The sequence below is a fragment of the Eumetopias jubatus genome, unplaced genomic scaffold, assembly GCF_037043125.1.
Source record: "Eumetopias jubatus isolate StellerSeaLion01/CBP00866 unplaced genomic scaffold, mEumJub1_p1.0 scaffold_3, whole genome shotgun sequence".
Lineage (NCBI taxonomy): Eukaryota > Metazoa > Chordata > Mammalia > Carnivora > Otariidae > Eumetopias > Eumetopias jubatus.
In genome coordinates, this window is record NW_028274809.1 from 10544038 (window position 1) to 10561387 (window position 17350).

At 42.9% G+C, this 17350-nt stretch overlaps 1 protein-coding gene across 1 annotated transcript in view; it reads left to right on the plus strand.

Moving 5' to 3' along the window:
* Positions 1 to 17350, plus strand: part of DNER (delta/notch like EGF repeat containing) — a 295345-nt gene that overhangs the window by 263034 nt on the left and 14961 nt on the right. The window contains exons 10-11 of the mRNA XM_028105280.1: positions 7113 to 7226; positions 16652 to 16783. Coding sequence (XP_027961081.1) covers positions 7113 to 7226; positions 16652 to 16783 — 246 coding nt within the window. The remainder of the gene's footprint in view (positions 1 to 7112; positions 7227 to 16651; positions 16784 to 17350) is intronic.

The window sequence follows — 17350 nt, forward strand, 5'->3', positions numbered from 1 at the left end:
CCTCTGTGTTCCCTCCAGTTGTTGGCAGAATTCATAACCTTGTGGCTGTAGAATTCATGGCAGCTTGCTCCTTGAAAGGTAGCAGTGAAAGGGATGTGAAAGAGAGCTTGTGCTGTTTCATGTCTCTCACTTCAGGAGAGAAGACTGCACCCACTAAAAATATCACCTAATTAGGTCTGGCCCACCTGAGATCAACACAAATTGAACTGATTAGGGACGTTAACTGCACCTTCAAAATCGCTTAACTTTTGCTGGATGCTCTTGGTTCAAAGCTCACACGCAAGGGAAGGGTGTGAGTCATCGAGGGTCCCCCTAGGGTGTGTCCATCATACCCATTCTTAAGGAAAAATTTAAATGACCACATTCAAGTTTCCTATCATCTTAACTAAATCCATGAGTTGAAGGGGGTGGGAATGGGAAGGGTTGGAAGACATACCCATCTGTTAAAGATCTCATCCCAGTGGGCAGATAAAGTGATCATTTAATTTGGGTATATGTGTAGAGACCTTTAGGTTTAGATTTAAAGTAAGACCCCTGAAGGCAAAGCCTAGCAGCGTAAATGGTCAGACTTCTAAAGTAAGAGTGGTGGGGAGGGAGTGTTGTTGGGTGGTAGAAGGAAGTAAGAGAGAGGTGGAGGGAGCTAAGACATGCCCTCCAATCTCTCCTTGGGGGATGGACATTTGGAAGCATTTCCCCGAACATATATTTACATGTAGGTTGTGGGCATAAACTCGGGAACCTACCAGACAGGTGGGCAGCAAGTCCTGACTAGTACTTACCTCTGGAGTTAGAACTTAGGTGGGTGGTGTGTTGAGGGTGGGAGTTGAGACTTGAACCTCTTACTTTACATATACATTTTTTTAAGTGGTGGTCTTTACTGTTTTATGTTAAAATAGAACTTAAATAAGTGAATATGACTTTCTAAAAAGAATGTGCGTAATAGGAGGTCAGGCAAGTATCGCTAAGAACATTTTGAAAAAGGAGAGCAAGGGGGGGGAGCTTTTGCCAGGTGTTTTATTATTATTTGTTTATTATTACTACATTCAGGTGTTATGGGTGCAAGAATGGACAGCTAACCAAAACTGAATAATGGCCCAGAAACCATCATCTGTAATAATGTATGACTCTTAAGGAGAAATTGCTATAAATGGGGAGGAATTGTTTTGTTTTGTTTTGTTTTTCATAAATGGTGTTGGAGAGATTGGGCTGCTAAGTAGTAGAGAAAAGAAATGTTTTTAAACTTCTAAATACATTCCATGTAAATTGGAAAAAAACACTTTTCATTGGCTCTGTCTTCCTCTACTTACTTCCTCTCTCTTCCTCTTTATTTTACAAGCAAGTTTCCCTAGAGTTGCTATAGATAGCATCTCAATTTGTAACATTTTTATTCTTTTCTTTTTTTTTTTAAGATTTTATTTATTTATTTGACAGAGAGAGACACAGCGAGAGAGGGAACACCAGCAGGGGGAGTGGGAGAGGGAGAAGCAGGCTTCCCGCCGAGCAGGGAGCCCGATGCGGGGCTCGATCCCAGGACCCTGGGATCATGACCTGAGCCGAAGGCAGACGCTCAACGACTGAGCCACCCAGGCTCCCTATTCTTTTCTTAATCCTCTTCAGTTTGGATCTTGTCCACACCATTCTGCTAAAATGGATCTCGCGGTGACCTAACTGAAGCCTTTTTTCAGTGAGATCCCGGAGCCTACCCCTCCAGCTTCTGACTCCCAGTTCCTGGGTTCCTGCTTCCTGCTTCCTTGCCCCGTTGACCGCTGGCTCCCTCTTGAAACTCACTCTGCTTTAGCTTCCTCCTGCGGCTCCGTTCCTGTGCCCTGACTCTTGTCTCCGTGCCCTCACCGAATCCTTGCCCTCCGGACACCATAAATGTCATTGGTCCCCAGGGTTTCCTTGTCCCCTCCTTCTCCCCCCGACTCTTTGCCGTCACCCAGCCCTGCATCCACTGCCTGCAGTGTTGGGTCCCCGAGCATGTGACACCTCCCTCCTTGACCTCTCCCAACCTTGTCTCTGTATTTGCTGTGACACTGATGGTCAACCTTGTAGAAATTCCTTCTTTCTTAGGCTAAATCATCATCTCCTGAAAGGCGGAGACTATATAAATTTCTTTTTTTCCTCCCATTAATTCTCTGCAGCTCTTGATGTGGTGGCTTGCACAAAGGCAAGTGCTCCACAGCCATCTTCAGTTGGATTGAAATTGCTGCTTAACACACTGATTAAATAAAGGAAACCAACGTGAATGTTTTCCCAGAAAATTTCCACTGTAGATCATGAAATTGTTAGAAGCAAAATGCGTGGAGGGACTTGGAGTGACCTCCCTTTGGACATAGCGAAATGCTCATCCCTCCTCCAAATTAGCTCAGAGCTAGTTCATGGCAAGACTTTTAAGACCTTGGTTAGTTCACAACTTCATATTGTCAAAAAGTCAAGTTTCCCCATATGCTGTTGACTTTTATTTTAGTAGGACAAACTACATGATCAACAGCATACTAATTTGGAATTTTTGGTGCCAAAGTTATAAAGAAAATATTTCAATTTTTAATTATGGAAACAGTGCAACAATAATACAATTTTTGGAAAGGAGAAAATTTGAGATATCTCATAGTTTTCAACAGAATACAAGAGCAGTAAGCATCTCTGTTGTTTCCGTCCTTTTTAAATATCCATGTTTTCACAGATACAATGGACTATACCTATAATTTTTATATTGTTCTTCCCATACCTTCCTTTTGTAGTATGTTTGATTTAGATTTTACTAGGAAGTCTTACTAGTTCTATATTAAATGGCTATGTAATATTCCCCTAGGGGAATATTTATCCATTCCCTTGTGGCATCTGATGTGAGGCTGTTATAAACAGTTCTGAAATGAACATCTTTATGCATATAATTTTTATACTTTCTGAATTTGGGGGGGTGGGATTGGGTTTCAGAAATGAGATCACTGGGTTATAGGTTCGATCACATTGTACCTAATTGTTTATTTTAAAAGTCTACAGAAATTTGTAATTGAAGATGAGAACACTTTGTTTGCCCAAATTGCTTTTTTCTGTGTAACCAGTGAACAAGAATTTCTGGATATTTTGTGTATGTAGCCCTTCTCCAATAGTGGGATAGATACAAAAATGGATAAGTCAGGGTTTCTTCCTTTTTTGGGCTATTATTTAGCCAGAGGAGCGGACTGAGACTGGCACACACAAAAGAAGTAGTGAGGCCAAGGTCGAGATGTCAGTTGTCATTTCTGAGGGGAAGGAAGTTTAGAAGGGGTTGGCCTCTGTGATGGTTGAAATACTGGGAAAGTTTTTGTGGAGGAAATAAGCTTGAATAAAATAAGATGGTGTCTTAAAATGAATGTTAAGTTCAAAGAACATATAGAGTTAATTTCTTTACCTGATTTAATTTTCCTGGAGCTAAAATAGTGACTTTCGGTTTTCAAAACACTAATCACGACTAAGTTGTGATGGCAACAAAGATTTACAATTGGTGTGCTCCTCTTTGAATTTTTGCTCATTTTAATTCTAAAATTAACTTCTATACAGAGCCCTGTTGGAATAGAGGTCTTTTCAGAAACATTGCCTCTCTATCCCTTAATATGAAAAGTATGAATTTTTATTAGTTTTGACTGAATTACAGTTTATTTTTGCTTGAGACTAAACATAAATTTCATAATAGTGCGTGCTACGTCCTTTGCCAATGGGTGATGCATGTGTCGTTCCACGGACTTAATTTGAAGTGTGGACCTGGTTTTCCCTGACAAAATAGGGTGTTTTTGAGGCAGATTTGGAATGGCTTCTCACTCCTCTGGCAGTCCTACCTGTGTGTCAGCCAAAGTACACGGACCGTCGCCCCTCCTGAAAAGACAGGATTCTGGTGATACACCCAGAATTTCTTCCATGCATTAAATCATGGCCTCTACTCTAAGGGACCTCAGAGATTTGTTGGGGGAGGGGAGATGGATCAGACAGGAGAACAGATAAGTCATGCTTTGACACAGTGAACTCTGTACACAGTGCGAATCTCAGCATGCTCTCAACGCACAATGGTGGAAAAATGGAGCTCTGTCTTGGGAGACTCAGGTTCAGCTTTCCAGAGAAAGAGCATTTGAGTTAGGCTTTGACAGATAGAATGTGCCAGGGGGAGACCAGCCTGGGCAGAAGGAAAGGAAGGCATTCTTGTCAGAGGAAATGGACGCCTAACACTCAGCGGGGTGCCAGTGTTCAGGGCCCCTGGGGAAGGGGGCCCGAGAAGGAGGGTTTGAGAGGAGGCTCCTTGGCACATCAGTAGTGTTCATGACTCTCTATTCTCTGTATTCAAGGTTTCCAGTTCGTGGTTGTTCAGCTCTTAAGACAAGCTGAGCAGGGGCACCTGGGTGTGACTCAGTTGGTTACGCGACTGCCTTCGGCTCAGGTCATGATCCTGGAGTCCCGGGATCGAGTCCCGCATCGGGCTCCCTGCTCAGCAGGGAGTCTGCTTCTCCCTCTGACCCTCCCCCCTCTCATGTGTTTTCTCTCTCTCAAACAAATAAATAAAATCTTAAAAAAAAAAGACAAGCTGAGCGATATGACAAATAGTTTTTATATAGGGATTAGCAAGGCTTGGCATATAGAAACCAAGTGCTCACTGGGGACTTTTAAGACCATCTTGCTTCATAGCCATCATGTTTCCATGAAGATGAGCTTTTGTCCGATCTTGCTGCCAGAAAATTCTCAATCTCAAGTGACCCAATATCTTTTGAAAAAGAGAAATAACAAGGGATAAAATTATTGCCAGAAACAAAACAAAAAACACCCAAAAGATCGAAATTGCTATTATCTTGGGTGTTTTCACCTAATCTATCTTATCAAAGTCTTTTAAGGTTAAGATGTTCGAATATTTAACCTACAATTTGCTTTTCTGCCTCATTTGAGAAATGTGGTCCTGTGTGTGTTAATATATTCATTGTATTAATATTATGCAGGCTTCATTGGCTAATGCATTACTAGAAACCCAGTAAAGATCATCTCTGGTCTTTCTTTCTTTAGATCTAATGGACATCTTTTTAGATTCCAGGCATCTCTGAACTTTGGTCATAGCTGTATTTCCCATTACATTTGAAAGCCTTTTCTGTCACCTGGTTTCCAGTGATCAGCCCCGTGGGAACTTGAAAATATGTAGATCTTTGTTTTTTGATAAACACTTTGAAGCAGAAAAGACTGTTTTGCATTTTATTCTTTTGGTTGAGCCCGTGCTACTTGGGAATCAGTGGGAAAATAGAAGCTTCTGGGTGAAAAGGCTGTACGCACCCAAGTGAGAAAACATTACCAGTTTTATGCACATCTTTAAATTAGTTTGATCTCATACATCACCTGGTTTGCCTGGGTTACTTAAGGACCGTGAAAGTCGGGGAGGCTCATTCCAGTCACTGGAGACAGGGAGGGAGCTTGGATGGGGCTTTAGGGGGCCACGTCCCAGCAGGCCCGAGGAGGTGGGATCGGGGTGGTAGGTGCAGGGAGAAAAGCCAGGCAAGGACCTAAAAGGCCCTTTGGGAAAATATCTGGCAGACTATTATTCATGGGATGGGCATGAGGGGCAAAGGATAAAATGGAATGAAAAACCATCCATTCTAAATGCTTTGCCAGGCTCAAAGAGGTTGTTAGTATGAATACAGATAGGCAGTTCTGTTTTTCTTTCCTCTTACACTTTTTTTCCTCCTTCTTGAGCCCGACTTCTTAAGACACTGAAAAAGAAATGATAGACAAAAATCCCAACAAGAATAATTTCAGTGACTAAATGATGAGTCACTGGGTGTGGCAGTCCTTTGCACCAGATGAGCTCAGTAATGAAGTGGAGAGCAAATTGAGTAAATACCATTCCGTTACTATTTGCTTTCTGCTTGTTTTTCATGAGGCTGTCAGGAAGGGTGAATGTATCCCTATACACATCCTTATACAGAATATAATATAATCTATCTTCCCCTCCAAAGGGCAAGGGATGAGAGAGAGAGAGAGGCGAGATTAATCCATTCATCTATCTTGACCTTCCAGAGAAACAACAGCAGAAATCTTACCTTTCAAATAACACTGGGTTTTTAAAGTTTTTTAGGAAATTATAAAGCAATAATTACTCATTGAAAAAAAATTCCACCAATACAGAAATCCCTGATGTGAAAGCCAAAATAATTCAGTCCCTCAGCCCTACGTTTCCATACACACAGTCATACATAAACTTTTTTTTTTTTTTTTTACACCCATGGGAAACTGCTTTTGCTGTAAAGATTTGTAAAATGCCTACTTTTTGTGAAATGGGTGCTGAGCTCTGTGGAATTTCGTACATTTCCACAGCCAGTCTGAGCTCATTCTCAGCAAACTACTTAGCAAGCACAGACTCAGATTCAGATAGCTGGTGGTTTTAAATCCCAGCTGCGCCCCTCCCCCAGCCTTGTGACCTCACGTGCTTTTTCTTGGTCTCCTCATCTGTAAAATGGGGGTGGGGGAGGAATAAGGCTATTTGTCTCCTAGTGTTGTTGCCAAGATCCAGTGAGATGCAAAGCCCGGTGCGGGGGTCTGGGACAAAGCTAGTGCACAACACGTTAACTTTGGTACGTGATGATCGGATTTGGTCTTTTAGAATAAAGTCTAAGTACCCCGTGGCTCCCTTTCTGCTCTGCAGTTCCCCAAAGTAGAAGCAGAGCTCATTTCAATATCTGACTCCTCAGCTTTCCCATCAGGAGGCTGCTTATTAATTATATCGATATCTTATAAAGGATGTCTGGCTATTTTCTGTTTCTTCTGGAGACTTTGAAAACATTCTGATAAATATTATCTCTCGGGCTTCTAACTTGCTGTTCCCCAGACTTTGGGACAGGTTGCCAGAGAAAGTACAGATAAATGACAATGGTGGGACCTAAAAGCGGAGAATGGATTTGTTGTGTCCTCATAAGGCTTGTCCTCACGACAGTCAAGAGTGGGCACACGGGTGTGCACACACACACACTCACGCACACACGTGTGCCTCTGGGAACCTGCCTTCACACAGTTGTTGGGCTGTCCCAACACTTGGCTTTTAAAGGCCATGGGGGCTGGAGATCCCTTAACGAGTGACCCCTTTTGCGTCTGTTTCTCCGCAGGAATACACTGTGAGTCGTACAAGGACCCCTGCGCTAACGTCAGCTGTCTGAACGGAGGCACCTGTGACGGCGAGGGCCTAAATGGCACCTGTGTCTGCGCACCCGGGTTTACAGGCAAGTGAGCTGGGAGCTGAGTTTTCAAATCTACCCCCAAATCCCGAAGATGGCAGCTGTTAAGAACAAAACAGACACACAAACAAAAACAAAACAAAAACAAAAAACCTCAGAAATCTCTATGCATACATTATTGCAAAATACGAAAACGGTTGCAAAATGCGACTAGGCACCGCTTGGACAAAAATCTATAAAACAATTGGCTGTGTTGTCATTGCAGGAGGTTCTTCTGAAGCCAGCATTTGGTACAGAGATTTGCTGAGATGGTCATTGCTATACGTTTCCAGAACCGCAGCTTTGAAACACAAGCAATGAGCCATTACGCCAGCAGCTGAGAAATTTAAGTGTTCACTGAAGGGGAAAGGAAGGATCAAATGCATCTTTTCTAGAAATTGCACTGGGTGACCACATTTATTTTTACGGAAAGATGCAACAGCGGCAGGATACTGAAAGATGAAGGCAGGTGGTGGTGGGCAGTGAGGGAGTGACTCCAGCGTCAGCGGTGCTTGTTAGTGAAGGTACAGACGCTGGAGGTGTGGGGGATGGGGAGAGAAAACTGCCAAGAGCGCAGTAGATTGGGAGGGCAGGGGGAAGGGGGCAGGGCTGCTTGCAAGAGAAGCCCTGGTGGCCCCTGAGCTCTGAGTGGGAAGAGTCATTTCTAGACTAGGGATCCTTCTAGATCACCTGCTACGCTGTGGGCTTCAGGGAGGTTTTGAATCCCTGAAATTGGATGTGAAACATTGTATGGGTGTGTATCTGTTGAGAGGAGGTTCCCATTTTTGTTGTATTCTCAGAAGGAACCATGAACCACTGGGGTAGAAAAGGTCGATCCTTTGCTTTTCCATCAGAACCCAAGAGTCCTGAAATGTAGAGCGTAGGACAAGTCGAGGTTTCCAGGGCTTGCTCAACCAACAGAAGCATCTGGGTCACTCTGGCTTGCGAGTTGGGAAAGGTTGACATATAGAGTGCTCACAGAAGAAGGTGGGGACTTAGCTGCAGGAGAGCACCTTGCCCGCTCCCGGATCCCTGCTCCCCTCTCCCCTGCCGAGCTGCTGCGCTCCCCCCCACCAAACCCTGGCGGATTTCACTGGGGAAGATGCCAACAGTCAAGATGTGGGAGAAGCAACGTCTGATCTTCCCTCTATTTATCTGTGTCACATCCTGTGTTTTTCCTTTTGGGTCTTCCTGGGACTGAGAAGTGGGCTCATTCCAGAAAATAATTCGCAGATGGTTTTGTTTTGCTGACTAGTTTATAAACACACACAGACGTTTATACTCATCAATGGATGCAAAAATAATATTGGGGAAGCTTTCTGGGTGTTTCCCCCCACCCAGACATTTTTATCTCACAAATCATAAAAAGCATGGAGGGAAGATTAGAAAATATAAGACCATAGGAAAAACCCCCACCGCTTAGCACTGCACCGCTCAGAGGCAGCCCTCGTTAATATCTTGATACATATATCCAGAGATTTTCCTGAAGGTCTGTGTGTATAACATACAGCATATAGTGTGTACGTGTGTATACTTGAATTCAAAAAGGAATTGTATTGCTCCTACTATATTGTAACCTACTTCTCACTTAAAAATACATGTATATCATAAATGTTTTATCATTTTTACTGGCTGCCCTATAGGCCATTATATAAAATGTTTTTTGTCCTAACACATGGCCAATTCAGCTTTTGGGGGAGTTGAGAACTTTTCCCTATTGTAAACAACATTGCTATGAGTATTCTTGTATGTACATCTTTGTGGACTTGTCTGATTATTTCTTTGAGCTAATTTCCCGGAGTCCCAGGGTCCAGGAAAATAGGTACATATTTCCATATTGCTCTTCAGAAAAAACACTGTACCAAATTCACTCCTACCGAGAGTGTACAGGGACACCTGTTTCCTTGACTTCATAGAGATGCTGAGAATTGTCATTTTGGTGGCCAAAAATACCCTTTAAGTGTTGTCTTGGTTTGTAGGTCTTTGATATTCCTAGTGAGGTTGAATACTTTCAAAATAAGTGTGTGGTCATTTGTCTCTCTTCTTTTATAAACTCCCTATTCATATACCCTCTTTGCTTTTCTACCATTTATGTTAACCGGCCTTCCTACCTTCCTTCCTTTCTTTTACTTTAAATTTTTATTTTAATCCCAGTTAACGAACACTTATGTTAATCTTTATTCTTGATTTGAAATAGCCCTTTTTAGTAAGGATATGACATTTTATATTCCGTAGGTTGAAAATACTTTTCTACTGTCATTTGCCTTCTAAATGTATAGGAGTGTTTTGTTTTCCTATATTTTATTTTTGTACAATTAAATCTTGATATTTTCTTTTGCTTTCTTTTCTTGTAGTTTCATGCTAGAAAAACCCTACACATCAAGATTTTATAAACATTCTCCTATATTATCCTAATAACATAGGAGTTAATTTTGTGCATGCAACTCTTTAATCCATTTGAAATTTATCTTGGTATCTTATGGGAGGTAAAATGCAATCTTTTCTCCAGAATATTTACCAAATCTCCAACTTCCTAATCAGCATTCGCTCTTGGGTATCTCTCAAAGATACCTGGAGGTATAGATTTTCTTCTCCCTTCCTTTTTTTTTTTTTAAGATTTATTTATTTATTTTAGAGAGAGAGAGGGTGGGGAGGGGCACGGGCAGAGGGAGAGAATCTCAAGCAGACTCCCTGAATGAGCGCAGAGCCCTACTTGAGTCTTGGTCCCGGGACCCTGAGATCATGGCCTGAGCTGAAACCAAGAGCGGGATGTGGGGTGCTCAACTGACGAAGCCACCCAAGTGTCCCCTCCCTTCCTTCCTGAAATGTTTGCTAGCTCAATAAATGGTATTACTAGCACCTCAAGTTGTTCTGGCCAGAAACCAGGGACTCATTTTGTCCTCTCGTCTTTTTCTCCCTTACATGCATCCAACCACCGAAGAATCCTAGAACCTCTTAGTTGCTGTCATTTCCTGGAGCCAATACTGGGCTGCCTTTATGTCCTGCCCACACGAGTGCAGCGCCTCTAACTGGTCTCCCCACACCCCTTCGCCTTCACCCCTAACGCATTCCCCACACTGCGGAGACCTTATGAAATGAATCTCTAATCCCGTTGCTTGCTGCTTAAACATTGCTTATTGGTATTTCATTGTTTTCAAGAAAAAGATCAAAGCCCTCATCATGATTGTTGAGACCCCAGCCGTCTGGCCCCATCCAGCATTTCCAGCCTTGCCCTGGCTGGTTCCTGAACACCCCGAGTCAGGATCTTCTCAGTAATGTTCTTCCCTCCATCTCCTGCCTCCTGGTCTCCTCTGCTCCCCCACCCCATCCCTAGGCATCTCTTCCGCGGTACTCACCCTAATTGGAGGGAGAGGTCGGACTCCTCCGTGAAGCAGATTCTAACCTCACTCTAAACTGGTCTTTGAAAACAACAGATGTCTCTTTCTCTTCAGCCCTGGTAACTGTTCTGGCTGCAGAGGACCACAGAACAGTTCCCAAAGTTGTTTTGGAGATCTGTGCTGTTAATATGTTTTACAGAACACTGATCCCATGAGATGCTTCTTGGAAAAAGCATCTTTGGCCAAATAAATTTGGGGCATGGTACCATGTGGAGATTCATAAAGGGTGTCTGGGAACTGCAGGCTCTGAGAGGTCGTACAGCAGAGAATTTTATTTGCCTTTGTTTATTTTCCAAATATTTTTGATCATAGAACCTTTCTTCCCCCCTTAAGAAGAACCTAGAGTATTCTGAGAGTTAGCAGGCATGGAAGAGTCTGGTAAAATATTCACTTCCACCACGTAAGGAATGATGCTGCCTGTCCTCCTTGAATTGCTACCTTGGTACCAAATACTCTTTCACTTTACCTAAGAGTTAGCAAAACTTACTCTTGGCCAACTATTAAGCACTCAAAAGCTCCCTAATTGACTAAGTGGAGTGAATTAGGCCAATCATTGTCAGATAATTAGACACTCAATCCAATGGCACATTTACCTCATGAGATTCGCTTTTTCAGCTTAGGTTGATTTTGCTCTTCTTCTAGGTTGTTTAGGTGACACCTTAGATTATTGATTTGGGGCTCTTCCCTATTTCTCATGTATAAAATTTGGTGCCACAAATTCACCCTTCAACAATTCTTTGGCTGTGGGGGCACCTGGGTGGCTCTTGGTTTCAGCTCAGGTCATGATCTCAGGGTCCTGGGATTGTGCACCATGTTGGGCTCTGCACTCATCATGGAGCCTGCTTGGGATTCTCTCTTCTCTCTCTCCCTAGAGTAAATAAATAAAATCTTAAAGAAAACAATTCTTTGGCTGTGTCCCACAAATTTTATGTCATATTTTCATTTTCATTCAATTTTGTTTAGGTTCCTTTAGACTTTCTCTTTGATCCATGGAGTATTTGTAAATGTGTTATGCAGTTGGGGCTTTTTTCTTTCTTTCTTTCTTTTTCCCATGTACTTTTGGGCACTCCTGGGTTGCTGGTTTCTCCAGCATCTGGTCTGGAACATAAGAAGCCAGAAGAAAACTCAGGAGCTCACCGCCACATTGTTCCATGGGTCATGAGTTTCCCTGCCAGTCTGTCTCCTCCTGACCCCTCAGAGTCTTCTCATGTTTGTTTTCTGTATAATGTCGAGAGTTTCTGCTTATAGGAGGAGTAGGAAACATATTTCTGTTGCACCGTTTTGGAAGCAGAGATTTCATTCTGGCTGCTTTTAGGATTTTTCCTTGATTACTGGCTCTTAACAAATTGATCACGATGTTCCTTGGTGTGATTTTGTTGGTGTTTATCCTGCTTGGGATTTGGTGTAATTCTTGGATCTGTGGTTTTATAGTTTCATCAAATTTGGAAAATTTTTAGCCATTATTCCACCAAATATTATTTTATGCCTCACTCCCCTTTCCTGGGACTTCAATTACATCTGTTAGACTACTTAGAATTGTACAACAGGTCACTGAGTCTCTGTTGAGTTTAAAACAATTTTTTTTCCTGAGCCTCCATGTGTTTAGCTTCTATGGCTGTTGTCAAGTTTACTGATTTATTCTGCAGAATCTAGTCTGCTGTGAAAATCATCCAGTATTGTTTTTAATTTCAGATATTGTATTTTTCATATCTAGAAGTTCCATTTGGTTCTTTTCTATATCTTTCCTTTCTATCCTCACTTTGTTCGTGTTTTCCTTCACATTTTGAGCAAGCAGATTCCTTGTTTACTCACCATCATCTGTGATTTCTGCATCTGTGTCTTTGGACTGATACTTCTTTTGGTTATGGGCCACATATTCCTATTTCTTTGCACAGCTAATGGTCCTTGTGTGGATGGACCGTCATTGTGAGTTGAGTTATTGAGTGATTGGGTTTCTTGTGTTCCTTTTTTTAAGTGCTGCCCCTCCTTCCCCTCCACCCCCCGGCAGGTAGGTGAGTTACTTGCTGGCCTGACTGATCCTTCCAAGGTTTGTTTTTATATTTTGGGGAGTGGGTCTGTGCTTGCCTTTTCTCTAGGGATAGAGATGCCCTAGTACTGAGGTGCCACCTTTTCCCACCGAAGCACTGGGTGACCAATGAAATATCTGCACTCTGACTTGTGAGACTTTGAACACGGTCCTCTAGGAGCTCGGGGAACTGCTCATCCTTCGTGGTGTTTGCCAAGCCCATGGAGTTCCAACGTACTCACACGTAGGATTTAGCAACAAACTCAAGGGGATGCAGCACATTTCTGCTTCTCTTTTTCTGACCGGCTCTATCTTCCTTGGGAGCCTGTCCCACACACGTTGCAGCTACCGCGTCCCCCACAAAGTCCGCTTGTCCTTGGTTCAGGGAGACACTGTGTTCTCATTTGGCTGCAGGCAGGAAGCCAGGACGATCACGGCACTCAGCTGTGCTGCTTTCCTTCTCTTGGGTGAGCTGCCTGTTGTCTAATGTCTCAAAAGTGTCTTTCCTTAAATATGTATTTCATCCGCTTTACCATGGAAGGCCAAGAGAGCTTTCTGTCACTCCATCGCAGCAGAAGAAGTTCCAGATCATTTTTAACATTCATTTCATCTGGAATAAAATACCTGAGAAGCATGAAGGAGGTATAGTTAAAGTACCCAGTCCAGCGCCTGGCACACAGTAGCTCTATATTTAATACTCAGTATTCTAAATATAATGATTTTCCTTGACAGTGTGGGCTGTGTTAATTGAAGGGTTTACTCACAACAGTGACTTTTTAATTTTTTTCCATTTTAATGTATTTGAGTAAAGCATACAGAATTAAAGGGCACACTGGTAAACTTGCATAAATACTATCAAATTTGATACCTACTCTACGTATTACCTCTTAGAAAGTAGTAGATTGAAAAGCAATTGTAAAAGATTTAAAGCTCAGACTCTGATTTCCAGCCTTAGTCAAGTAGAAATTTCATTATGTATTCTCTTTACAAATGTTATTCAAGCACAACAGTGATTTAAAAGTAATTGATTTTTCCCCAACTCAAATTAAAAAAAAAAAAAAAGTAAACGAGTCAACAAAAAAGTCATCTGGCTCAAGCCAGCAAAAGCATAAAGATTTATTAAGTCAGCTCTGAGTAAGGCACGGTGATATAATCTACTAAGAACTCTTCTAAAATAAGCCAGAATGCATGTTGCTTGAGTGGAATGGTGGGGTGCTGAGGCACTTACAAAAACGTAATACTCTTACTGTGGGAAACTCGAAATGAATTTACATGCAAATGAATGTACATACAACAAAGTTGCTCTCTATAATTCATAATAAATCTTCAAATACTTTGCGTAAGACTGATGTCAGAAAGCATATCATTGTAAGGCAGAGAAGAGTGGTTGTGTTTGGGAGTCTTCTGGTTGAAAGTTTTCCTCCAGGGGCTCCATCATCAGAATCACCCCATGTCCATATTCATTCCTACCGCCAGCTTAGGGCACGGTGAAGGCCTAGAACTGAGAGCCAGGTGGCGGATAAGCGATTCAACCAGAGGTGCAGGAGCCTCAGTCTGTAAGATAGGCCATTAGAGTAATCCAAGGGTCGCTGTGCCCCATGCGTCACCCCTGGGATCAGCCAGAGCACCTGTGCTATGGAATTAGCTGCTGGCTGTTTGGGACCCAGAGTTTATATCGTTAGCTAGTGTCATTTGATCCATCTCCAGTATGGCTCTAAGAACACAGTGGTGAAGATATCCAGACGTGGATGGGCTTGGGACTCTCTCTGGTCCCCAGTCCTTTAGATCCTGAGTCTTGGTAAGTTTATCCATACCTACAAGTTCATTCTATTTCCCCCTGTCATTCTCTATTCCGATCAAATCCTTTCAGTCTGGGGGGGCCCGGGAGGAGACAAACCTACGGACCGCAGACTTTTCCCAACTACATTAGTGCCCCTTGGAGATCCAAGAACCAATACATGCATTAGGGCTAGTCTGGACCCTGGATTGGGCATTTACCTCGCTGGTCCAAAAAGCTCTGGACCAGAGCAGGAATGGATGGGCTGGACTAGCTCTAGGACTGCCCAGAATTTAGGGGATTAGAGGGGTTTGACGCTGACACTGGATTTGCGGAGCAAAGTGGAGCTTCTGAGTTTTGCCGGGCGGTGGAAGCACAGAGAAGTCAGGCTGTTTCTCCAACTTTGGCTGCAAAGGTAACAGGGCGTCTTATTGTAGAACTTGCAGTTTTCACATGGCCAGCTGAGGACAGCCACTGTCCAATAAAGACCTCAATTAAGTTTGTCTTCCCAAATGGTTGGAAAGTAGTACAGATGTGTATGTATTTGCCAAGGCCTTTGATTTAGTCCTTTTAATGTTTCTCAGCACGTTCTTGTTTATATGTCTCCTCAACTAGTCTACCATGTAATGCCGGCTGTAATAGTTTACTCTGTGCCCTTTTACACTCAGAGCGATTGCCCCATTAATAGCAAGACAACCTTTGAATTAGGTTAGTGAGAGGAAATCAATTTCATGTCTTTCCCATTGAGGTAAATGACTATTTACATTTACTATTTAATTATTGCGGGAAGCACATTCACTTAGACACTACTGAATTACAATCAACCTAGTAGGGCCTCCAAGGAGTAAATGTTTTATTCGACAGATTTCACTTAGTTAAAAATAAAATAGACGCCAGGTAAGAAACAAGTGTGAAATGAAACAGGCACGAAATATTTCAGCGTGAGATTCCTGCTCTAAAATGGGCTGGGAGCGACATATGGTGGTTTCATAAAGGCGAGGTAAACCACTAGCAGATTAGAAAGTCCTTTAATACTAATTAAGTAAGCCTGGAAGTAACTATCCGCGTGTACACTGAAACATCGCCTTTGAAAACGGACAAAATATTTGATTTTGCGCCTTTGCTTTGGTTGATGACTGTAGCAGTGCTAGGAGTTTTTTGGTTTGTTCTGTTTTTTAAGTATCACTTTTTACATGTATCTAAGCAGATAAAAATTTCTTTTTCTCATTCTCAAACTCTTAAGAGAAATTGCCTCAATTTGAAGTATCCTGTTCCATTCATTTGATGGGATGCCTTTCGGTTTGAGACGCATACCCATCTTGTATTGACTCATAGTATGGCTTAAAGTCAGTGAAGGTCACTTTGTTTGTGTAACTTGTGATAACGAGCTATTTCCTGTAAGTTGGTGTTTGGACCACCATGACATTGGCCCATGGTCTGGTTTGTTAGTTTAAGCCAGGCTCTCTCCGGTGGGGGCAGGGATGCCCCAAAATGTTGGGTCTAGGCAGGGTCAAGAGCTCTCTTTTTCATCATGGGGGAAGGACAGGCTGGAGTGAACGTGAGCTTCCCCGGGGTCATAGTTTCCCAGGGGAGACTGAGTCAGAGCTAGGCTAACCCTAGACCTCAGAACTGTCTTTTCGTGTGGGAGGGGGAGTTGCTGATGCTCTTCCTGTGCATTTCCATCTTTCCCAGAAACATATCCAGGGATTTGGAACGTGAAGTAAATGTTCATAATTGACTCTGGCTAGGCACACAGCTGTGCCCTAGAACTATCCAGAAAATAGTCAAATATCCAACACTTGGCCACAAAAAAAATCATAAACTGTGAGTTTTGGCTTTCTGGAGTTTCAGAAAAATAAGAAGATTCAGTGGATGAAATTCAAAATAAAATAGACTTTTTAAATAAAATCAGGAACCCCGGTTCGCTTTTCCCATCAACCTCAAAAGGTTTATTCAGACGTGAGAATCAGCCTCAGTTAACTATTTGACTCGACTAAAGGAGATTCTTTTGACCAGTGCCATTTTTTTTTTCACTTTTAGTTTTACTTCAGCAAAAGATCCCTTGTCTGGCACTTTGGGGAGAGTTCCCCACTTCATGTAAACAGCCAATTGGGCTCCATTGCTGGAGACCGTGACCCCAGCCTCGGATCTCCGCTTGGCCGGAGCAGTGATGGGTGACAGCGCCGCTGTTAAAGCCAACTGTCATCACTGCGTTTCTTTATCTCTGTAGGTGACGAGTGTGACATCGACATCAACGAATGTGACAGTAACCCGTGCCATCATGCCGGCACCTGCCTGGACCAGCCCAATGGTTACACCTGCCACTGCCCTCATGGCTGGGTGGGTGCAAACTGCGAGATCCGTAAGTATTATGCTGTTGTTTAACCTCATATTTTCATTCAATGAGAAGAGGACACTGAGCGTGCCCAGGTGGCCCCTGTCAGCGACAGATGGGCAGTGGGGCCAGAGGGCTAACCTGAGTCACCCGTGCCTCCCGAGTCCCAGAGGAGTACCTTTGCTCTCTGCTCTGTGCCCCTCCCCCTCCTTCCTGAGTCTGAAGCCAGCCTTTCTACTGGGATGAGCATGTGCAGATGTCATCCAGAGTTCACTGCTCCTAAGACAGCCAAAACTGTGCCGAACAGAGAAGCATTAGAATCGTATCACAAAATAGAGTCTTTGTGTTAAAAACATGAAAAAGCACACAGAATATAAACTCGCTTTGCATTTATGTCTTCAAGCGTCTTCAAACGTATTAGGTTCCACCCGTGGCCTTGAGAACAGTCCAGCAAGGATGAGGGTAAAAGAAAATTGGAAAAACATTACAAGCTGCGGAGAGCAAAGTGTTCTCTCTTAGAGATGAGCCCACAGAAGTTTGAAAATGTCATCATCAAGATTTCATGTATAAAAAGGGTGGGTCTGCCAGGATGGA